The sequence below is a fragment of the Hylobates moloch genome, unplaced genomic scaffold, assembly GCF_009828535.3.
Source record: "Hylobates moloch isolate HMO894 unplaced genomic scaffold, HMol_V3 SCAFFOLD_1, whole genome shotgun sequence".
NCBI classification, from domain to species: domain Eukaryota; kingdom Metazoa; phylum Chordata; class Mammalia; order Primates; family Hylobatidae; genus Hylobates; species Hylobates moloch.
Window position 1 is genome coordinate 176,566,375 of NW_026652276.1, and position 25,446 is coordinate 176,591,820.

At 35.2% G+C, this 25,446-nt stretch overlaps 1 protein-coding gene across 3 annotated transcripts in view; it reads left to right on the top strand.

The window, feature by feature from the left end:
• SEMA3A (semaphorin 3A) overlaps window positions 1-25,446 on the top strand; it is a 423,701-nt gene that overhangs the window by 361,226 nt on the left and 37,029 nt on the right. For all 3 annotated transcript variants that reach the window (XM_058425206.1, XM_032761201.2, XM_058425215.1), the window contains 6 exons: window positions 13,049-13,191; window positions 16,107-16,221; window positions 16,313-16,382; window positions 19,897-20,041; window positions 21,817-22,036; window positions 25,322-25,413. In XM_058425206.1, the coding sequence (XP_058281189.1) occupies window positions 13,049-13,191; window positions 16,107-16,221; window positions 16,313-16,382; window positions 19,897-20,041; window positions 21,817-22,036; window positions 25,322-25,413 (785 nt within the window). The remainder of the gene's footprint in view (window positions 1-13,048; window positions 13,192-16,106; window positions 16,222-16,312; window positions 16,383-19,896; window positions 20,042-21,816; window positions 22,037-25,321; window positions 25,414-25,446) is intronic.

The following is a 25,446-nucleotide window of genomic DNA, read 5'->3' on the forward strand; positions in this document are numbered from 1 at the left end:
TATCCCCTTTATCACTTTTTATTGCATATATTTGAGTCTTCTCTCTTTTCTTTATTAGTCTTGCTAGCAGTCTGTCAATTTTGTTGATCTTTTCAAAAAACCAGCTCCTGGATTCATTAATTTTTTGAAGGGATTTTGTGTCTCTATTTCCTTCAGTTCTGCTCTGATTTTAGTTATTTCTTGCCTTCTGCTAGCTTTTGAATGTGTTTGCTCTTGCTTTTCTAGTTCTTTTAATTGTGATGTTAGGGTTTCAATTTTGGATCTTTCCTGCTTTCTCTTGTGGGCATTTAGTGCTATAAATTTCCCTCTACACACTGCTTTGAATGTGTCCCAGAGATTCTGGTATGTTGTATCTTTGTTCTCATTGGTTTCAAAGGACATCTTTATTTCTGCCTTCATTTCATTATGTACCCAGTAGTCATTCAGGAGCAGGTTGTTCAGTTTCCATGTAGTTGAGCGGTTTTGGGTGAGTTTCTTAATCCTGAGTTCTAGTTTGATTGCACTGTGGTCTGAGAGACAGTTTGTTATAATTTCTGTTCTTTTACATTTGCTGAGGAAAGCTTTACTTCCAACTATGTGGTCAGCTTTGGAATAGGTGTGGTGCTGAATAAAATGTATATTCTGTTGATTTTGGGTGGAGAGTTCTGTAGATGTCTATTAGGTCTGCTTGGTGCAGAGCTGAGTTCAATTCCTGGGTATCCTTGTTAACTTTCTGTCTTGTTGATCTGTCTAATGTTGACAGTGGGGTGTTAAAGTGTCCCATTATTGTTGTGTGGGAGTTTAAGTCCCTTTGTATGTCACTCAGGACTTGCTTTATGAATCTGGGTGCTCCTGTATTGGGTGCATATATATTTAGGATAGTTAGCTCTTCTTGTTGAATTGATCCCTTTACCATTATGTAATGGTCTTCTTTGTCTCTTTTGATCTTTGTTGGTTTAAAGTCTATTGTATCAGAGACTAGGATTGCAACCCCTGCCTTTTTTTTGTTTTCCATTTGCTTGATAGATCTTCCTCCATCCCTTTATTTTGAGTCTATGTGTGTCTCTGCATGTGAGATGGGTTTCCTGAATACAGCACACTGATGGGTCTTGACTCCTTATCCAATTTGCCAGTCTGTGTCTTTTCACTGGAGCATTCAGCCCATTTACATTTAAAGTTAATATTGTTATGTGTGAATTTGATCCTGTCATTGTGATGTTAGTTGGTTATTTTGCTCGTTAGTTGAAGAAGTTTCTTCCTAACCTCGATGGTCTTTACAATTTGGCATGTTTTTGCAGTGGCTGGTGCCGGTTGTTCCTTTCCATGTTTAGTGCTTCCTTCAGGAGCTCTTTTAGGGGAGGCCTGGTGGTGACAAAATCACTCAGCATTTGGTTGTCTGTAAAGTACTTTATTTCTCCTTCACTTATGAAGCTTAGTTTGGCTGGATATGAAATTCTGGGTTGAAAATTCTTTAAGAATGTTGAATATCGGCCCCCACTCTCTTCTGGCTTGTGGAGTTTCTGCTGAAAGATCAGCTGTTAATCTGATGGGCTTCCCTTTGTGGGTAACCTGACCTTTCTCTCTGGCCGCCGTTAACATTTTTTCCTTCATTTCAACTTTGGTGAATCTGACAATTATGTGTCTTGGCGTTGCTCTTCTCGAGGAGTATCTTTGTGTCATTCTCTGTATTTTCTGAATCTGAATGTTGGCCTGCCTTGCTAGATTGGGGAAGTTCTCCTGGATAATATCTTGCAGAGTGTTTTCCAACTTGGTTCCATTCTCCTCGTCACTTTCAGATACACCAATCAGGCATAGGTTTGGTCTTTTCACATAGTCCCATATTTCTTGGAGGCTTTGTTCGTTTCTTTTTATTCTTTTTTCTCTAAACTTCCCTTCCCACTTCATTTCATGTTCCATCACTGATACCCTTTCTTCCAGTTGATCGCATCAGCTGCCGAGGCTTCTGCAATCTTCACGTAGTTCTCGAAACTTGGCTTTCAGCTCCATCAGCTCCTTTAAGCCCTTCTCTGCGTTGGTTATCTTAGTTATACATTCATCTGTTTTTTTTTTTTCAAAGTTTTTAACTTCTTTGCCATTGGTTTTAATTTCCTCCCGTAGCTCAAAGTAGTATGATCGTCTGAAGCCTTCTTCTCTCAACTCGTCAAAGTCATTCTCCATCCAGCTTTGTTCCATTGCTCGTGAGGAACTGCGTTCCTTTGGAGGAGGAGAGGTGCTCTGCTTTTTAGAGTTTCCAGTTTTTCTGCTCTGTTTTCTCCCCATTTTTGTAGGTTTTTTCTACTTTTGGTCTTTGATGATGGTGATGTACAGATGGGTTTTTGGTGTGGGTGTCCTTTCTATTTGTTGGTTTTCCTTCTACCAGACAGGACCCTCAGCTGCAGGTCTGTTGGAGTTTGCTAGAGGTCCACTCCAGACCCTGTTTTGTTGGGTGTCAGCAGCGGTGGCTGCAGAACAGCAGATTTTCATGAGACCGCAAATTCAGCTGTCTGATAGTTCCTCTGGAATTTTTGTCTCAGAGGAGTACCCGTCCAAGAGAGGTGTCAGTCTGTTCCTACTGGGGAGTGCCTCCCAGTTAGGCTGCTCAGCGGTCAGGGGCCCACTTTAGGAGGCAGTCTGCCCGTTCTCAGATTTCCAACTGCGTGCTGGCAGAACCACTGCTCTCTTCAAAGCTGTCAGACAGGGACATTTAAGTCTGCAGAGGTTCCTGCTGTCTTTTTGTTTGTCTGTGCCCTGCCCCCAGAGGTGGAGCCTACAGAGGAAGGCAGGCCTCCTTGAGCTGTGGTGGGCTCCACCTAGTTCGAGCTTCCTGGCTGCTTTGTTTACCTAAGCAAGCCTGGGCAATGGCGGGCGCCCCTCCCCCAGCCTCGCTGCCTCCTTGCAGTTTGATCTCAGACTGCTGTGCTAGCAATCAGCGAGACTCCATGGGCGTAGGACCCTCCGAGCCAGGTGCAGGACACAATCTCCTGGTGTGCTGTCTTCCAAGCCCGTTGGAAAAGCGCAGTATTAGGGTGGGAGTGACCCTATTTTCCAGGTGGGTCTCTTACCCCTTTCTTTGACTAGGAAAGGGAACTCCCTGACCCCTTGCACTTCCCAAGTGAGGCAATGCTTCACCCTGCTTCGGCTTGCGCACGGTGCGCTGCACCAACTGTCCTACACCCACTGTTTGGCACTCCCTAGTGAGATGAACCCGGTACCTCAGATGGAAATGCAGAAATCCCCCGTCTTCTGCGTCACTCAGGCTGGGAGCTGTAGACCGGAGCTGTTCCTATTCAGCCATCTTGGCTCCACCTCCCAACTTGCTTCTTTTTATGTTGCTTTCTGAAAGCGTTTTCCTTCATAGTTATAACATCAGTGGGACCTCCTTTAAAGTGTGAAGAAAAGAATGTGTATGTATATTTCTGTGAACTATCTAAATTTTTTTTTTTTTTGAGATAGAGTCTCCCTCTGTTGCCCAGGCTGGAGTGCAGTGTCCCAATCTCGGCTCACTGCAAGCTCCGCCTCCCGGGTTCATGCCATTCTCCTGCCTCAGCCTCCCAAGTAGCTGGGACTACAGGTGCCCACCACCACACCTGGCTAATTTTTTTGTATTTTTAGTAGAGACGGGGTTTCACCGTGTTAGCCAGGATGGTATTGATCTCCTGACATCGTGATCCACCAGCCTCGGCCTCCCAAAGTGCTGGGATTACAGGCGTGAGCCACCGCCCCCGGCACTATCTACATTTTAAAGCTTTGTTTTTTCCTTTCATAGATGATGTTCCTATTGATTCAGAGGGGATTTCTGTCATTTTTTGCAGTGGGGTTGTATGTTCCTCCTTCCCTGCTCGGCACCCTCTGCCGTGTTTTACAACAGGACTGGCTGAGTGGTTCATGGTGTGAAATTAACTAGGCCTTGCAGCACTTGTGCGAGAGAGTTTATAAATATTAATTCCACCCTTTTTACAAATGAGATTTATATAATTTATGTCCTAGAAAACCAATATGTATCCCAACTTGTAAATTTACAGATACCCCAAATGCCTTAATTAATCATTCTGTACTTTTGATTCATTCTCAGAAAAAATATTTTTGTTCTTGTCCTTTGGGGGGCTTGTTGGTGGAAGGGATAAGTCCAGCCAAATGCTGGTCAAAATGTTGCTGTACTAGACATTCAGTCTGATTCTAATGCTGAGAGCAGAAAAATGCATTCATTATTTAAATAAGCTCAAGCTGCCAAATGAATCATAAGTGCAGCCGCGTGTCCTGTGCCAAGGTGTCATTTTCATTAAGTGTAAGATTGCACCTGAAGGACAGTTTAATTTGCAGCTGCTAAAAATATTTCAACAGAGTGGTACTGTTACAAGTGGCAGGTGGTGCCCAAATGTGAATTTTGCAAGAAATGCCATCTGTGGGATGAGGTATGGAAGAATGTCAAGGGAGTAGTAAAGGAGATAAAGGGGAAAGAAAGAGAGAAGAGTGGTGTATTTACTCAGCGTTTATTGCTGTTATCATGACTAAAGATTCCATGCTTCACATGATAGCATTGGCCCAAGATTGGTAAATGTGATTGTTTGTTCAGCTTCCACTATGTGCTGAGGACATTGCAAAATTGCCATGGTATCTGCAAATACAAAGTTTCTTCCCCAAAGGCATATCACTTAAGCTATGCAGATGCAAGAATCCTTCTCAATTCTATTTACCTTTCATAGTGTTTACACTGCAGTTTTATGGCAGTGAGATTAGTGCAATTTCATCTTGCTAAAATGGATATTGCCACTTCCTTTTGATGTTCAGCTTTTAATATACATTCACAATGACTTTCTGCTTCACAAAGCAAGAAATCTTTTCAAATTAATTTCAAAAATATTTTCTTACACTATTGTTAGATGACATTTTGTGAACAGAGTAGATAACATTTTCATGTGGAAAGATATTCAGGGTCGCTGCATACATTATTAAAGATCTGTATTTGTGTCAATTAGTTTCAGTGGCCGCGTTGAAATCAATAATTTCTATCTGCAGGCTGAAAATAGGTATTCTCTACTTTAATGGGCCACAGGACACAGGTTTAAAAAGAAAATCTAATTATTAGATCTGAGTTTTTCATTTCTGCTTGTCATTTAATGGGAGTGACTGGACATGGAATTGCTTCCTTTGTGAATATCATGAACTTTCTTAGGTTACCAAGGGGAATTAATAAAGTAGGTCAATCTGAATAGATATTGGTAAACCTTTTCCGTAGGGAGTTTTTGATGACAAGGCAAGTTATTGAATTTCTTGTAGTTTCACAGGACAATGGGAATCTCTGATCTCCAACATATGCATTGTTCTTAGCTACATAAAATGGAGAGACATGTTTTCTATTATTTTAATCCTATTGACAAAATCTAATTCTGAAGAATTGCAAATAGAAAATTTTAATGCATTAATTATCTAATGCAAAGAAAAGAACAGCTTCTTCTAGGTTAAAAGAACATTCATAAAATTTCAAAAAAGCATTTTGAAAACCTGCCATTGTATAATATCTTGCAGAAATAGCAGCAAATTTAAAGAAGCATGTGTAAGCATTTCTTTAACTGACAACCTAAACATTTTCCAGTCTATGATGAGCTCGACTCATCCAAAAAACTTGTAAACCATGCCAAAAAACAAGAAAATGTAATTCCTTCTTTCAAAAGAACCTACCCATTTTTAGTTCCAGAGATTCATTTATGTATTAATTCATTCATTGAGTCATTTGGGAATTATGCACTCTTTCAGGATTTATACTTAGCAAGAAAGAAAAAGAAAAAAATAGGGATATTAGTTTACAAGAAGATGGAGGGAAACAAGTGATTAAGATAGAGTTTTATAGATTCTAATTGTGGAATATGCACCAGATGCCAGGGAAAGGTTTGTGTGTTAAAAGGCAATAGACCATACAACGTGGTTTGGAGATGGTAAGGCCGGAGGCAGGGAAAAAACAGAGTGAATGTGACTGCCAGGAGAGAACAGATAAGGGCCTACATGCGGATAGTTGCAGTGGGAAAGATTAAAAATAAGCTTACTGGAAAACATTGTTATATATAGAAGCTGAAGGCGAGAGAGGGAGAAATATAGGACAAATGCCTAAGACAAATATGAAAATGCAGATATTATAAAAAGAATAAAATGTTATAAAATAAGTAGAAGCAAATATTCTTTCCATGTCATATGAACAACAAGTTTATAAAGATAGTAGATAAGGTGTTGTAGAATGATAAACAGTTTAATTAAAGGATTCCTAATGAGAGTCTGTGGTCAGTTTTGGTGGAAAGATATATCAAGGTTAGTTAATGCATATTAGGAACACTGTGAATAATGTAATAAGGTTTTCTATTTCCCTATCGTGCTAAAAAAACTTGGGAGCCAAAATCGTGACCTACCTCAAGTATATATATTGATCCATGTGGTAGATACTTTCAGCCTTTGTCCTGACAGAGTAACGTCAGTACATCAGTTTTGTCTTTTTGGTTTGTATGTCTTAAATTGTGTTAATTTCTCAAATCTATGAAACCTGAAATCTCTTCTGGAAAATGTATTGTATAAATGCATTCATATTTATTTTTCTACACTGTATGGGGGGCTTAGAGGAAATAGATAATGCAGGTGGAAGACCAGTTATATTATTCCAAAATATTACTGTAAAATAATGACAGGAATTATACTGGCAACATTAAGATTATAAAACAAGAAAAGAAAATGAAAACCATATAAATACTTGTGGTATTAAATTTAGAGCACTGAAAAAGAAGTCCTGCAAGAGATGGAAAATTTTAAGGTAAAATAACATTTTATTTTGATGAGATTTACCAAAATGAAAAAGGTAGGAGCAGAAGCAGTTTCAAGAGGAAAGTTTGTAAGTAAGAAACTTATAAACTTAAGAAATTACTTAAGATATTTCTTATAAAATTAAGAAATAGGTATGATAAATTAAAGTTTTAGTGAGATATCTAGATAGAAATTTTTATCCAGAATTTTGAAATGCAGCATTGGGTCTAAAAAAAGAAATAGGAAAGTTGACATAGCTTGATGAAGTTGAAGCTATAAAAATATATAAGTTCTCGAAGGGAAATAAGTAAATATAAGATAATTAACAGCCGGGCACAGTGGCTCACGCCTGTAATCCAGCACTTTGGGAAGCCAAGGTAGGTGGATCACCTGGGGTTAGGAGTTCAAGACCAGCCTTGTCAACATGGTGAAACCCTATCTCTACTAAAAATACAAAAATCAGCTAGGTGTGGTGGCATCGCCTGTAATCCCAACTACTTGGGAGGCTGAGGCAGGAGAATCACTTGAACCTGGGTGGTGGAGGTTGCAGTGGGCCTATATCATGCCAGTGCACTCCAGCCTGGGCAACAGAGTGAGATTCCATCTCAAAAAAAAGAAAAAAAGAAAAAAATCATTAACAATATTGAAATAGTGAAAGAAACACTAGGTGATGACTTCATTTATAGAAGTAAAAGAAAATAAAGGACGCCTAAAGAAAAAATTTAAGAATATATATAGAAATTTAGAAAAAGGGAAAGAGAAGTCATGAATGAAATAGTGAAGTTTAGATAGCTTACAATTCAGGTTCAGAGTCAGAAAAGCCAAAAGAAGCCAGAAAAAGCAATGGAAATATTAGAAACATGTGAAATTGTATTGTGCCAATGTCTGAAGACAACTAAAGCAGGATAAGTATACAAATCTATTTTTTTACTTGATAGTTCTGGTTGATTATCAATACAATAGTAGTGAAGGATGCAAAACGGCAGGATATATGTGTACCTATTGAAAAAGTCCTCTGGTTTAATGAATGAATGCAAGGAATTATGAGACTCTACAGCATACAGTGTCTGTGGGAATTTATTTTCAGGATAAAAAAATTTTAAAATACATATTTCTATTTAAAGAGAGTCATTAAAAAGGGAGAGAATAAAAATCTAAGGAAGAACTATATCGCCTTCCTTCCTTTCTGCAACTCCCCACTTGTGAGAATCCTTTCTACGTTTCCTCACCTTTCTCCAGGTCTTAGGTTCTCTCCTCTCTCTTTTTTTTTTCTTTTTACTCTGTACACTCCTAATCACTCCACTGGCTCAGTTTCAAATAACTTCAACTCTAGTTCACATTTCCTTCCTAACCTTTTTTATTCATGACCTCTGGGTCTTCACAAGGCTCTCACTCTAAAGACGCACTAAACAGAGCTTGTCCTCCTTCCATCTCTCAAATCTTCCCTTGCTCACATGCTCTCTTAGTAACTCCTCTACAAGCAATTATTCAAATCAGAAGTTTCTTTTTCATGATTTTTCTCACTATTTCTTACATTTGACATATTATTAATGAGCATGATTCATCAATTCTATTTTCAATTGATCTCTGCATGTCTCCTTTCTCTATCCTCACTACCCCATCCATATCCAGGTCACTGTCCTTTCTCATTTGTCTGGAAGGCCAGCCACCAAACTGGTCTTCCTGCCTTCATTTTGGCCTCACTGCAATTGTTTTTTGTTGTTGTTTTTTGTTTGTTTGTTTGTTTTGTTTTTCTCTGCAGCAGCCAGAGTGATCCTCTGAAAATATACTCCTGACAATGTCATTACTAGGTCTAGAACACTTCAGTGGCTTTGTCCAGAGCCAGTAGGCCAGATATATTTCTGAACATGACTTCCTGCATATTCTGGTCTCTGCTTAACTTTCTGTCATCATTTCTGACCACCTCCCTTTTTCTTGACTACTCTCTATGTGTACAACTTTCTCCGTTGTTTCTGTGATTTTGCAAATGCATTCCTTCACCTGAGATGTTTCTGGTTATTCTTCAGATCTTGAAGTATATGTCATATCTTCTGACTAAGACTTATGCAGATTCTTTCTGGTGTATTCCTTCAATGCCCTATCTCCCATGGCATTTTTTTCTAAGCTCTTATTTTTGTTCTTTCTGTGCAGTTTAACAATTGTTCAGTTTAATTATCAGAATTCCCTTGAAGATAGTAACTACAATGTAGACAAAAAACATTTTACCTTAGTATGCCCTAATCTTCCACAATCCAGAGTATACAGTAGGTGCTTAACACTTATTTTATAAATGAAAATATAAATGGTAAGTGATTGCATGAAGAATAAAGTTATTTGAGCACTAGTTTGTAGAATATTGGATTGAGAGCACACAATGAGAGACCTTAGACTTAAAAATGAGAAAAGATCATTCTTCCCTGAAAGGAAGAGAAATTCGGAGGTGAAGGAAGGAAAAGGAGGGAGTTATTACTAAATGGCTTTGGTCCTATCAGTACAGCAGGTAACACCACCATCTTGAGAGAATAAATTAAAGATGTGTATTTGTCGATTTGAGGAAGAGCAGGGTGCTTTAAAACAGTTGCTGATAATATATCTATAGTGATCTTAGAAGAAAATAAAACAATTTCTTAGCAACACTAGGGTTCTTGTTTAGGAAAAATAGCTTCAATTTATAGCAGATATGTTTACTATGAGTACATGGGGTTTTAAACCCTTGCTTAAGTGTAAGGACAAAGGGAAAAAAATCTGGGGATTTATAAAGCTTGTACAGTGGAGATTCCAGCAGCCAAGAAATCCTAGATAATAGGGAAGACAGTTGTAATGACTGATTTGAAGGTTTGGGTTGAATAAAGAGGTGATTCATCGGCGAGAGGATGAATACACTTAGAGAATAAGAGAGAGGGCTAAGAGGACAAAACATAACAAGGAAGGGGAAGGCAACGTTTGTGGGACTCAAGAAGTAGAAAATGTGTGGTGAGCAGAGGTTTTGACCAAAAAGCAGATTTTCTAAATGTGAAACGTTAGAAGAATGGCTACTTTTAAATTGTTAGATCAGCTAAAATCAAGGCCTGTTTTATTTGGAAATGAGAATGATTGTTTTTCAAGTCTGAGATATAACTTAAATTTCTTGAACACAAGTTATGTTAAATTGACAGTGTTTTTCTTGGATATTCTCATTTTCTGTGTTAATGAATTTGGTTTTCATTTTCTGTGCATACTTCTATTTTTTGGCTGTACCTGAAACTAGATGAGATTATTAATTCACATGCAAAAATCCCCACATCTGTAGTTATCATATACTGAAGAAGACACTAAGATTGAAGGTCCTTTCAGCAATGAATATACTTGATAATTTACTTGAGTTATTTCCCACTAGTGTCCACATTTGTAAGATAATAATTAGCCTCACATATTTTAGAGAGGTCAGTGCAGTGCTCAATGACACGTTCACTCATGCCCAAACACCAAGAGAACATAAGAATCTATACATATAAAATATTGTTTTCTTTGTTGTCATTTTCATGCTTTTAACATGGCTTTTGTTAGACTGTGGCTTTCTGAGAACAAGGATTATATATTATGGATTCTCTTTTCTACATGGTGTCTTGCACATATTTATGATCTAATAACAGGCAACTGAATTTAATTACTTAGAGTTCTTTAAGTTATTCAAGTGTTTGTATGAACAACTACACTAATTTGGGAGGTAATAGTAGACCAACTTCTCCCTCCATTGTTCCAGGATTAAAGCAGAAGAATGTATGATTGTTTTCATTTTTATTCTGCATTTGGATTATAATATCCTCAAACTTACCATGTGATGGAGGCTTCCTTTCAGTATCATCATAACGATGTTAATATAGTATATTTGTTAACATTTTACAAATTTGTTTCACGTCTTAGGCTTAAAATATTTGTTTTTGTATGAACTATTTATGACAGACAAGCTGAATAGGTCTCAGTCTGAAGTAACTCGGTTTGAAATAAACATAATTTGAAAATCATGCATCTGAGCTTAGAGAGGGAAGAGTCTTGTTAAAGGACACAGAAGCTACAAGTGACTAAATTAAATCACTGCACACACAGGTTTCTTTTTTTTTTTTTGAGATGGAGTCTCGCTCTGTTGCCCAGGCTGGAGTGCAGTGGCACAATCTCGGCTCACTGCAAGCTTCGCCTCCCTAGTTCATGCCATTCTCCTGCCTCAGCCTCCCAAGTAGCTGGGACTACAGAAGCCCACCACTACACTCGGCTAATTTTTTGTATTTTTAGTAGAGACGGGGTTTCACCGTGTTAGCCAGGATGGTCTCCATCTCCTGACCTTGTGATCCACTCACCTCAGCCTCCCAAAGTGCAGGGATTACAGGCATGAGCCACCACGCCGGGCCAGGTTTCTGTTACATATGTGCTCACACACACACGCACACATTTCTGGAGCCTAACTTTACCAATATGATAGTAATTCTTTAGTTTGTGACAGTAATTCCTAACATGTCACATTAATTATTCTGCTCACCATTCATCATGAGAATACATACTCCTCATTATATATGCATATTTACATATATATATGTATGAATATAAACAAGTAGAAATTTTTGAACAAAAGAAAGCTTTGCAACAGTTATCCAGGTTAGAGTATTGCGTTATTGTACGGATCTTTTTAAAAAGCTGGTGCTAAGCAATTCTACTTTAAAACTACTATTCTCCTATTCTTGTTCACTGGCACACTGAGCTTTAAATATGAACAGGTAATATTTCATATGTTTCATGTTATTTCCAGAATCTGTATAATTTTCCTGAAAAGGATAGTAAAGTGTGGCCTTGTGAAATATATTTGAATGCATGGTCCCAGAGCAAATGTTAAAAGGTTACAAGCATAGGGCACATGATAATGATGATTATTCACAGGTGTAAAGATCAGGACTAAATAACTTGGATTATATGTGGACAAAGCTAGTTTCAAGTTCTGATCTCTTCCTGGTCTCTTAAGAATGGTGCTGACCTGTACGTGTATATTTCATTGTTACCTGGATAAAATAATACACTAAGGGATAAAGGTAGATTATTGTAAGAATATAATTGTCTGCAGTATCCTAAGTGTCTTCAGTGAGGTACACTTAGCTTCGTCGCACATAGCGTCTTAAACCTATGAATCTATTACATATTTTATATAGTTTGAGAGGCCACAGGCATATCGACCCAAGAACATTCGAAAGTACTTTTTGAAGTGGAGCTCTAAATATTGCTGATATACATTCTGCATAACCTAGACAGTCCCCTCCCTTCACCATTTTTCTTTTCTTTTCTCATTGCACAGATATTCATGACTGCCTATCACGTTTTAAGCTCTAGGTTCACCATATCAAAAAAAATACGACAAATCCTTATTCCAATGAAATGTATATTTCATTGGGTGGCAGGGGAGACAGACAATAAGCAAGGAAGATTAGATAGATAAATGGATAGATTAATCAATAAATAGTTTGGGAGATGTATCATACCAGACAATAAATCCAATTAAGATATTGGAGAGTTTGGAGAAGGAGTGAGACAGCAGAGGTTCATTCTGGCTGTCGTGTGGAGACAAAGGTTGGTAAGGTAGAAACTAAGAAACTAGTTAGGAATCTATTTTAATAATTCAGATTGGCAATAGTTTCCTGAAGGAAGGTGATATTGAAGAATGTGGTAAGAAATTGTGATAAATAGGGATATGCTGATAGATAGAATGTTGGGTATGAGAGAAAGGGAGAATTCAAGGGTGGCCAGGGTTTTTTCCTGTGTATCTAGTGGAATGACACTGCCATTTACAGGAAAGGGGAATGACAGGAGAGGATTTATTTTGTTTTATATGGATTTCACTTTTCCCTGCCCACCCAGTCTTTGCTGAAAACTCAATTAGTCCAATTAGTATTTTGATTTAAATTCTTATGCTTAAAAGAAAGAATAACTATGGTAACAGCAATAAGTAATATTTGATAGTATAGTTTGCAAAATATTTTAATATCCAGTAATGCATCTGCAATGTATGATCACCCTAAAGACTTTTTTCTGCACCTACTCCTAACCTTCAGAACAAAATAAATAAATTTTTCTAGAGATATAAGGTATTTTGTAAGATACTTTATAATTCATGAAGAACAGTTAATATGTACCTACAAAATGAACAAAGGAAAGATACGTTTCTTGAAATATATCAATTAAGAGTTAAGAAAAAGTAAAAATGGACTGTTCAGAATGGTATTTATTAAGCTGTGAATTAATATATGTGCTATAATTTGTCTCTCAGATCCAAAGTTCATTAGTGCCCACCTCATCTCAGAGAGTGACAATCCTGAAGATGACAAAGTATACTTTTTCTTCCGTGAAAATGCGATAGATGGAGAACACTCTGGAAAAGCTACTCACGCTAGAATAGGTCAGATATGCAAGGTGAGGTAAAGAAAAAAAAATGAGAAGGATGTCATTTTCCCATAACAGCTTTGCTTTTTAAAATTTTCTACCTGTGTGCATATACAATAAAAATTATAGCTAAAGCTTGACTGATGTAACAAATAAATGGTAAATAATGATTGAATATTATAGTTGGTTATGAGTAACTTCGCAGTCAAATATGCAGGTACAGGTTGTGAGGTAACTGGCATTATTTCACAATTACATTACATAATATCTGTTTGAAATTCTAGAGTAACAAAATGATTTTATTTTACCTTGGAGAAGATAATTTATGTTGTTTCAGTCCTAGCACAGTTTTCTATACCTTGTAAGTTTTTTAGTTTTTGTTTTGTTTTGAGACAGAGTCTTGCTCTGTCCCCTAGGCTGGAGTGCGGTGATGCAATCTCAGCTCACTGCAAACTCCGCCTCCCTGGTTCAAATGATTCTCCCACCTCAGCCTCCCAAGTAGCTGGGATTACAGGCACCTGCCATCATGCCTAGCTAAGTTTTGTATTTTTAGTAGAGACGGGGTTTCACCATGTTGGCCAGGCTGGTCTTGAACTCCTGATCTCAGGTGATCAGCCCCCCCTCGGCCTCCCAAAGTGCTGGGATTAAAGGTGTGAACCACTGCACCCCGCCTACCTTGTAAGTTTTGAATAAATATTTGTTGTTGGAAGTTGTGAAGTATTCATTTAAGAAAGAAAAACATGAAAGCTCGTTTTTACAAACTGATTGTAGCATCCTATGTACACATATACACACACACACACAAACACAGTTTTGAAGCTGTGAGCTTTACCTATGTGAGGTATTTCACTTCTTGTGTGGCATAATGTCAAATGTAATATTGCATTATACTGTTAGATACATAGAATAAACATTGCTCAATAAACACTTATAGATTAATTAGTATCATCAGTGTGAAAATATAATAGTTCCATTTGTTTCCCTCTATGGTACATAGTGCAGTATTCATGCAATATGAAAAAGTTAACTGTTAGTATATATTAAAGCACCCTTCAAATAAAGAAAATCATAAGGCCATATTCAATGATTGTCTTAAAATTTAATTCTATCTTTTGAAGAAAGCATCCTGAAATTTAAAAAATCTGTTTCTTTCTATGTGTGACCTGTTACCCCAATATGATCTAATTATTATCTCTAGTATATTCGATTACTGAAAAATTAAAAGTTTTCAATACTTGAAAACATACAAATAACATGTGAAGTAGATGAGACTTTTTTCTCCACAAAATACATATCATATTTAAAAGCACTAGTTTCAAGGCTTAAAAAAAAATCTTTAAGGTGTATAAAAGTATATAAACAAAATAGAAATCAATTTTACTTTAAAGGAACATGTTCTCTCAATATATGTACATAAATATCATTTTTGAGAACTATAGTTTCTAGTAAACACATACCTCAGTAATAGAATTGATTACTATGCTTAGGTTAAATCAGTTTTCTTCAAGGTGAGAAGACTTTCAAAATGTTTTCTCTGGAATGAGTTTCCTTTATTAAGGGTTATTCAAATATTTTCTCAAAGTGCTGCTTGTAAAATATAAATTGCTTCAACTCCTTCAGCTTATAAAATATTTGATGCTAGCATGCTTTTGTTTGCTATCTATTTTTCTATGGGTATTTAAGGCATATACTTATAATCCATTTGTTAAATACTCACTGAATGCCTACTGTGTACAAGCACTGGCTGTGAACCTGCCTATGTAGGTAAGATCTCAACACATAGTAGGTAGGAGAGAGAGCATTATACCAAAACAAAACGAATCCATTCATTGCAGAGTAGAAAGGAAGGTTAAGTGATTTTTAAAGATTCTATCATTTATTTTAATAGACAATAAAAATTGTATATATTTACTGTGTGCAATATGATGTTTTAAAATGTGTATGCATTGTGAAACGGCTAGATCATGCCAATTAATATGCATTATCTCACATACTTATAATTCTTCGTGGTGAGAAGACTTAAAATCTCTTTTCACAATTTTCAATAATATAATTCATTGTTATTAATTAAAGTCATGGTGTTGTACAATAGATCTCTTAAACTCATTTCTCCTAAGTGAAATTTTACATCTTGGACCAAATCTCTTCATCCCTCCCCCAAAGTCCCTGGTAACCACCATTCTACTCTCTGCATCTGTGAGTTCAGCTTCTTACATTCCACATATAAGTGAGGTCATGTGATATTTGTCTTTCCGTGCTTGTCTTATTTCTGTTAACATAATGTCCCCCGGTTTATTCATGTTGTCTCAAATGACAAGATTTCCTTCTTCTTGATTTTTATTTTTAAACTGTAAATTGACAATTATGATTATATAAATTTATGAGTACAAAGCAATGTTATGATTTATGAATATAATGTGGAATAATTAAATCAACTGATTAACACACCCATCACCTCAAATACTTATTTTTTGTGGTGAGAGCATTTGAAATTTACTCTTACTATGATTTTGAAATGTATAATATATTATTATTTATGATACCACATTGTGCAACATATCTCAAAGAAAAAACTGTTTCTTCCTCTTATCTAATTGATTTCCTTTTTTTTAAGGCTGAATTGTAGACCATTGTGTAAATGGACCGCAATTTCTTTATCCATTGATCTGTACATGAATATGAATTGACTTTATAAAGTAATCCCTTGAATAAATAAAGGGACTACTCACAGTAAATATCTCTTAAAAAGTCAAAAAAGCTTGAGGGAATGATTTGACCACAAATGTAACAATAAGTGATAGTTACCTATATCTGGTCATTTAAAATGATTAAGAACTTTTAAAACATGAGAAACTATTTTATGTTTGAAGATATGAAGAAAATAGAAATACTTGAAATTATCATTTTCATTAACAGTGCCTAACACTGGTGTTCCCTTCTTTCAGAATGACTTTGGAGGGCACAGAAGTCTGGTGAATAAATGGACAACATTCCTCAAAGCTCGTCTGATTTGCTCAGTGCCAGGTCCAAATGGCATTGACACTCATTTTGATGAACTGCGTAAGAAGCTAGTGTTTATGTATAGAGAATATTTGTTCAGACTTTGCCATTCCATAAAAAAGCAACTTTCTCCAATTTTGTTTTTAAACAGAGGATGTATTCCTAATGAACTTTAAAGATCCTAAAAATCCAATTGTATATGGAGTGTTTACGACTTCCAGGTAAATAACTTTTTAACTACCTTATAGAAACTTCATGTTATTTAGGTGGTATCCAAGTACTCATAATTTGCGAAAGTATATTTTTGAAAGACACGTGTTGCTTTAACCTTTGAGCTATTGTGTATTCTTGGGTGACTGAAAGAAGTTATGATCTATGTAGATGTTTGGTTTTTAAATCAATTTTAGAAAAAAATCATCATTGTAATGATGTGAATGTGTAACGGTGAAACAGTTTGAAATGTTTATGTCATCTTATGAATATCTTTGACTTTAAACCTTTGAACATAATGTAAAATATTATAGAGATGGAAGTCTGAGTTTTGGGAAGAGTTTGTAGGGATATAAATTAAGGATGGAAAAATTAATTTAAAATTTGTTGAAAATATAATGGAAACAATTCTCTGTCTCTTGATCTCTCTGTCACTTTAGTCAATTGCTAATGAATTAGATAAGAGAAAAGCCCATCGGCAATTCCACTGAAAGTCCTATCTTTGACCAGATGATTAGCATGGGAATCTGGGGACAAAATACATCTAGAAATGTCAAAACAGTCCATGGTTCTTCCCAGTATGTCTATTCCACAGATGGGATATTTGCTACACTTTTCTGTGGTCTTTAAGCCTTTAACCCTAGAACTAAACTAGAAATGTATATGTCTGGAGAAAGTTGATTGTTTACAAAAGAAATGTTTTAATTGCTTTTAGGTAATTTAAAAAATTATTAATACAATCATCACTTCTCAACCTTTTAGCTAAGATTGTGTGAAAAATTATTAATACAACAATTGAAGACACTTTAATTACATAGTGTAAATAGTTTTAAAGTTTTTTAAGTCAGTAAAGAGATTCTCTTTGTAAAAAAATCTACTTTTTTTTCTGAGACTCCATTTAGTTTTTTATTATCTACCTTGTAACCCAGATTTTAAAATAATCATGTAAAAAGACATAAAATAAACAAAAACCTTCAGGATTACAGCACTAGGGTTACATTATAACCACATAAAAAGACATAATAAAAACAAACAAAAATCTTCAGCATTACAGCACATAATAAAAACAAACAAAAACCTTTAGCATTACAGCATTATATCTGGGTTTTTTTTTTTTTTTTTTGTAACCAGTGTCAAACTCAAACTTAATTCCCTTTTCCTTTTATCCCTGCCCTGCTTTTCCTGCTCTTTCTCCACTGGCTCCTTCCCTTCTTCCTTCCCCTTCTACTTCCTCTCTTTCTCTTCCTCTTGCCTCCTTCCCTCTTTCCTCATCCTTCTCCCTTTTCTATTTCTCATCCTCTCTAAGTCTCTTGCTGTCAATTAAGCAGAGATTATTTCCCTCCAGACTATTACATTCAGTATAAAGTTCACATTACCTGGGGTTGTTGAAAGAAGCACATGTACATTTACATGCATATAAAGAAGGATATGCATTGGGATATGGATGAAATGTTAAAAGAAAAATAATTTAAAATCAAAAGTCCGGAAAAGTACTGCAAGTAACTTTGATAGTACAGAAAATGATTAACTGCGATGTCCAACACTGTTTTATTCTGTAACTATTAAAGCCATTACAAATTGCTTGGACGTTTTTACTCAATAATTTTTAAAAATCACATAAAAATTAAGAAATCCATATTCCTAAAACTATTTGCAGTTCTGCATACCTAAATAATATTTCTTCCCTTTGGAAAAAAAAACAGAATGACTAAGCTATAGAACTTGAGAGACTCACACAAATATGAATCAATTTCTTCTGTTTCCTCATTGCTTAGTGTAGTGGCTCAAATTTGAGTGTGCATCAGAATCTCCTAGAGAGCATGATAAAATTCAGATTCCTAGGCCTTGCCTCCAGAGTTTCTGACTCAATAGAAATTAAATGGGACCTAAGAATATGCAGTTCAAATAAGTACCCAGGTGATGCCCATGTTGTTTGTCTAGGGACCACCTTTTGAGATCTAGAGATAAAATAATTTCACCTCTTTATGTCAATAGAATGGATATTTGTATGTGAGTGAGTCTTAATAACTACATATCATACTCCTTAAGTATTTCAATGATAGCTGATTTAATCAAAGATAAGCAAAGTAAAGAACAATGGAAAGAGGATAGATAACCCAAACATTACAAAGTGTGATGTATGAAGTATGCACTAATTTGCTATTTGTTCTGCTATGAAAATGTTATTAAATTCTATAAGAATTTATTGAGGTTTACTCTCTGAAATGCCATGTGATATGTAATTGATGTAGCCGAAAAGAAGCCAGGCATGGTCTCTTCCCTCATGAAGCTTGCAGTCTCTGAAACGCTGTCTATATGCAGTAGTTTCCAATAATAAACTGTTGCAAGCACATGTTGTTCATTTGGTCTGATTTATATGTAATTTTCAAGGGGGAAAGTTTGGTTAAAAGACAAGCATTCTATATTTTAAATGTGCATAACTGTTTAATATCTTTGTATAAATACATTACTCAAGCCACATTTCTATAAGCCTAATAAAATGGAATTTTTTTTTTTTTTTTTTTTTTTTTTTGAGACGGAGTCTTTCTCTGTCTCCCAGGCTGGAGTGCAGTGGTGCGATCTCGGCTCACTGCAAGCTCTGCCTCCTGGGCTCACACCATTCTCCTTCCTCAGCCTCCTGAGTAGCTGGGACTACAGGCGCCTGCCACCACACCTGGCTAATTTTTTGTATTTTTAGTAGAGACGGGGTTTCACCGTGTTAGCCAGGATGGTCTCGATCTTCTGACCTTGCGATCTGCCCGCCTTGGCCTCCCAAAGTGCTGGGATTACAGGCTTGAGCCACTGCGCCCGGCCATAAAACGGAAAATTGTGGCAATTCAGTGGCTTACTTCCAGTCTATCTGATTTTTTTGTTTAGCAAACAAAATTTTTGTTTAGTGAAATGATGAATATAATTGCTGTAATTCTCCACTTTAACTGAGTGAAATAGCTACTAACGTAATTATTTTCTGTGTTAGAAAGAGCTGATTTTAAGTGTCTTCACAAGAATCAACTTCCTACTTGATCTAATACTTTTGGGAATTTAAAAATAATATAATGTGGCACATCATTTGACACTATTTTTTGTACTAGTTTCAGCCTACAAAGTGAGTTCTTAAACATTCTTGCTAATTTAAAAGTTTCCTGGTTTCAGTAATAATGCTTGAGACTTAACCAACATTTTTAAACATTTCCCCGTGATATTAAAATTACATATTCATTTATAGTTTATATGTATTTGTTTTTCCTATCAAAATTTAGTACTCTGTTTCATATGAAGGCATCTATTCCATGAGTAATAAAGCCATTTTCACCTATGCCTTCTATTTTTAAGAAATCAAATTTTTTGTTCTTTTGTGTATTGTTAAATGCATACATGTGACTAGAAAAATCCCAAACATTATTGCTAAGAATTTATATTCATATTTTAATAAATAATATCTAAAATGTAAGAACTCAGTATCAATATTTCTCTTACCACTGTATAAAGATGAACATCTGTTTTTATTCTTGCTGTCTTGTTCAGTAACATTTTCAAGGGATCAGCCGTGTGTATGTATAGCATGAGTGATGTGAGAAGGGTGTTCCTTGGTCCATATGCCCACAGGGATGGACCCAACTATCAATGGGTGCCTTATCAAGGAAGAGTCCCCTATCCACGGCCGGGAACTGTAAGTAGCTTAGGTGTTTAAAATGTGAAATGAATATATTTCTGCCAAAGGTCAAAAAACAATGCAGCTACAGACAGATATTAAATGTATACCATAATGTAGAAAAAAGGATTTCAAGATTATAAATTAAAGCAAGACAAAGATTTTCCATGACTGAATGAAGTTTCACATTTAAAAACATGTTCTTTACAGATGTCAGTGCTTAAATTCAGTATAAGATATAAATCTAAAATTATTAAATCTCATTTTAATTTTTGATCACACATTTCTAAATTTTTGCAAACTATTTTTACATGGTAGTAGAGAAGTGCAGAAATAATTTTCAGTCTCATGAAAATACATTTTATTGTGTCTTCCAGGTTTTTACATAAATATTTGATATTTCTATAACCTTAATTTTATAATTTACATACAAAACAAGAAATACAACCTTACATTCCTTAACTGTTTATTGTTGTATTATTGTGTATGTATATACATATACATAGACATATATGTGTGTATTTATATATACTCCTCCCATTTCAAAACACATTCATTTTATGTCTCATGAATTATTAATATTTTTCAAGCTAGTGGCAAAGACAATTGATTTCTCATTCTAAGCTTCTTGTAAGATCAAGAATCTCTCATAATTACATTTTAGCTCCCAAGCTTTTACATTAAATGGTAGAAATTAAGTGTAAGACTAAAAGCAAGAGATTGGAGATATTGCACTCTATAAATGCTTGCACGGCATCAATAAATATAGTGAAAGGAGACGGTGAAATCTTACTTTGTCATTTTTGTTGTATTGTCTTACATAGAGTGTTTACATCCAGAGGTGAGTTTATGCCAGTGCAAAATCATGCATCTTTCTGGCTGCTGGGGCCATTATCTCTTCTGCTTGGTCATGATGTGCATTCTGATTGGTCACTTTTTGTGCAATGCAGGTTGCTAAACACTTTGAATAACACTTCTCCTTAACTCTGGGATTATTTTATTTATTACATATCTTGATGGTACTTTTTTAGCATTATGTTAGAAACAAAACAATAAAGAATAGTTTATATTGTTTTTCAGTTTGAAAAGAGAATTTGTATTTTAGCATGATGCCATAGTAAAAAATTAAATGTATTCAATAAAATTATTCTGAGCGTCTCTAATCCAAAGATTAATTGCATTTAGTTGTAGTATATTCCATTCATTATGTCAAATACTTCACTTATTTTACTAATAACACTCATGCTTGTGGCACTAATAGAGGTACCAAACTTCTCCAGTTCATTTAATTCATTACATGCATTTGTAGTTTTGCCTAAGAATTAGTGACATAACTAAATCTCCCTGAGAATTAAGATGTATTTGGGAAATATATACTATATATTGCACTACTGTTTATTTTTGAGACAGATTATTGTTCCATTGCTTAGGCTGCAGTGCAGTGGCGTGATCTCAGTTCACTGCAACCTCCGCCTCCCGAGTTCAAGCAATTCTCCTGCCTCAGCTTCCCAAGTAGCTGGGACTACAGGCGTGCACCATCACGCCCAGCTAATTTTTGTATTTTTAGTAGAGATGGGGTTTCACCATGTTGGGCCAGGCTGGTCTGGAACTCCTGGCCTCAAGTGATCCACCCGCATCGGCCTCTCAAAGTGCTAGGATTAGAGGTGTGAGCTACCATACCTGGCCTGCACTACTATTTTAAGTAGAACCATTGAGGCCATGTGTTATTGTATAATTTATAATTATGTTTATTAGATTTTAATCAAAAGATAATCTTCTCTTTATCTTAATAGTGTCCCAGCAAAACATTTGGTGGTTTTGACTCTACAAAGGACCTTCCTGATGATGTTATAACTTTTGCAAGAAGTCATCCAGCCATGTACAATCCAGTGTTTCCTATGAACAATCGCCCGATAGTGATCAAAACGGATGTAAATTATCAATTTACACAAATTGTCGTAGACCGAGTGGATGCAGAAGATGGACAGTATGATGTTATGTTTATCGGAACAGGTAAATTGTTTAATTTCAGCTGTAAACTTTTTTCCAGAACACTATGTTTAACTGATTAAGTAAAGTTGATCTTTGAACATCTCAGGGGTTGGAATGCCAACCCTCTGTGCAATTGAAAATCCACATGTAACTTTTGATTTCCCCAAAACTTAACTACTAATAACCTACTGTTGACTAGAAGCCTTACCTATAAGATAAACAGTTGATTAGCTTCATACGTTGTATGCCATATGTATTAGATATTATATTCCTACAATAAAACAAGCGAGAGAAAAGGAAGTGTTCTGAAAATTATAGGGAAGAGAAAATACATTTAATGTTCATTAAGTGGAACTGGATCACCCTTGTCTTCCTGTTGAGTAGGCTAAAGAGAAGGAAGGTAAGAGTTGGCATTGCTCTCCCAAGGGTGGTAGGAGCAGATGAAAATTTGTATATAAGTGGACCCACACAGTTCAAACCCATGTTGTTCAAGGGTCAAATATACACTAAGAACTGAGGCCAGTTTCTATAGTTACTTTCAAGGTATAATTCACTTTTAATAAACGACTACATAATGTGAATATTCTTCCATTACATATTTATTATGTTTTCTGACAAGTTGAGACATACTAATTTAAAATAAATTCCTTTTTCAGTGAAAAGTTGATAAGTTTAATCAGGTAAAGCTAATGATTAGGTAAGCAATCAATGTTTATAAATGCATCATAACTTTTCTGGCCAGTGACTTTTTAGAACAAAGATATATTACTCGAATCCTGCCTTAAATTCCCAAGACATTCAATAATAGTTCCAGAATATTAGTGCAAAATTATCTGAACTTTAAAATTACGATAAGATGAACATCCTCTAGTAAATAAATGTCAGCAATAAAATTTTTTCAGTGTTTCTGTCATACAATGAAAAGAAAAAAAATTCATTAGAAAAACAACATAATTGATTCAAGTAATTCTTAGATACATTTCTATGGATATTTAACAATTCACTTTTACTAATTCCAGAATTAGAAACAGACTTTTTCAGGTATATTTTCAGAATGAATTCCATTGTTATTATGATATATTATTTTATTTTTTCCCTGCTCTTTTTAATAGTAATATTATTTTTGAAAGTCCCGGTTACAAATCCGATACTTGCTACTTAGGGTCAGATTCCAAGGTAATAAATTTCTAGTCTCCATTAACGCTGTTAACTGACATAAATCAATGGGAAACAGAGTGAGTGCTCCACTGAAACCTTGTATAATAACATTTATTTTCCCTTAGTGAGAAACAGAAAAAAAAATTGCATTAACTACAGGGGAATGGCAACCATATAGTAACCGCTTTAAAGACTTAAAGTTTTATAACAAAATTGTGAAATACTTATGTTATCAGGTGTAACAGTGTCAGGTTCTGAGCAATATATTAAAGTCTACTTTTATGAGAGAGAAAGTTTCTCTACCAAATAAAAGAATCCCAAGCAGACCCAGCGTTTCATAAAAGTCAATGAATTGCGAGTATCAATTTCTGGTTATAAATATCCTTAGAACATATAAGAAATAGTATTTCTCTCGGATAAATATTAGTTTATCATTTAACATCAAATTATAATTGAATTTCTTTGCAGAGGAATTAAGTTTGTTCAGTCATGTCACACTTGCCTTTTTCTTCACCTCTGGCTTAAATGTATTAAGAAGTCTCTCACTCACCGTCAAAGCAACAAAGCTTGCTTCCGGGTATTTGACGAAATAAACTTAATCATGAGCTTTTAATTCCTCTTGGACGCAACCTGTCTTTAAAGGCACCAATTTCATGAGTGTGTTGAATGTCTGATGATGTGGATGGCTATCGGTCAGTACAGACCAGGGTCATCTGTCAGCAAAGTAAACTGATTACAGTAATTTTATCTTTTAACTAAGTTGCACATCATAGTATATTGATCCTAGTTGAGTAATCTGATTCAATTTGTGTGAAATTGTTTGAAATACTACTCAGTAAAACTTGATCTGGAAAAGAGATAAAGTTGTGTTTGGGTACCGGAGACATGATCAGAAACACTGAGTAGATTAACCTAATTTACCTTTAATCTTTAGTGTTATGAGTAGTTTAAGGTACTATAAATATAGAAGGATCTTCTTAAAAGTGTACTTTTTTTGGTTTAACTTTACAAGGGATAACTTAGCAACCTTTCTTGATCTCATATAACATATCATGTTGGTTCTCCAAAAACAGTTATCGATGAATTATTTTTCTCATATAATTCATTCTTTGTTGACAAGATTTTCTTCACAACAACTTTGTTGAACTTGATTAAAAGGAACCAATTGAGGCTAACTAGATCTGATCAAGTTTAGTCAGAACTAGAAGGTTGAAGAGTAAAATTTTTGAATTTAATAAGCCCCCATTCCTCATTCCATCAAGGAATAGGAACATATCTGTAATACTGGAAAATTAATAACTTTTAAGCCCAACTTAGAGTAAGAGTGACAACTCTTGTCATTAAAACAACTTGTCTCTTTTTAACAATGCAAATGAGAAAAACAAGGTTTGAAAACTCTATAAAATGTATTCAATATTTTTATGCTTTTGGCTTCTGATTGTTAAATTTCCTTAATGCTCTAAAATAGATTAACGAAAGTGTGCATTTTTGAAAAACCACAGTAATAAGTAATCCTAGGTGTTTACTTTGAGAAATCGGGTTATTGTCATTCATCACATAATGGCCACTGAGCCATCATTAGGAACTTCTAAGTACTAAAGACTTTTAGATGACAAGAAGAGCAGCCAGGGCTCTGAAGCTCTGACTACTTCCCTTGCTTGACAACATTCCTTGCATTTTTCATTTATATTTAGTCTTCATAGTAGTACCCTGATTTTGTAATAAAAGTGGAAGAACCTGTCATGACAAACTGACATTATTTTTAGGTTTTGTTTCTGAGACACCAGGCAATTAAGGAGATATTTTTAGAAATAATGAAAAGAATTGATCCAGCCCGGGCAATCTCTGTAATAATTATTATATTTTTAAAAATGTATGCAGTCTCATGATAAAACCTTCTTCAAGGCTAAATATATTTCTAAAAATTCAATCTTTTATATTCCAAGGTTGTCTTTATAGTTTATACTTTGTCTAATTGCATGAAATGCATTTGAATATATATTTTACTCATGTTTTGACCAAAAAATAAATTAAAAGGAAGACTGATATCAAAGGTTCTTTGTCTGACAAATACATATTTCATTCATTAACACTAAACTCTGTTCAGATCTACTTAACTTGTGGTCTTCTCCCCACTTTCTTTCAAAGATGTTGGGACCGTTCTTAAAGTAGTTTCAATTCCTAAGGAGACTTGGTATGATTTAGAAGAGGTTCTGCTGGAAGAAATGACAGTTTTTCGGGTGAGTGCTGCTTAATTTCAAGTGTCAACAAGT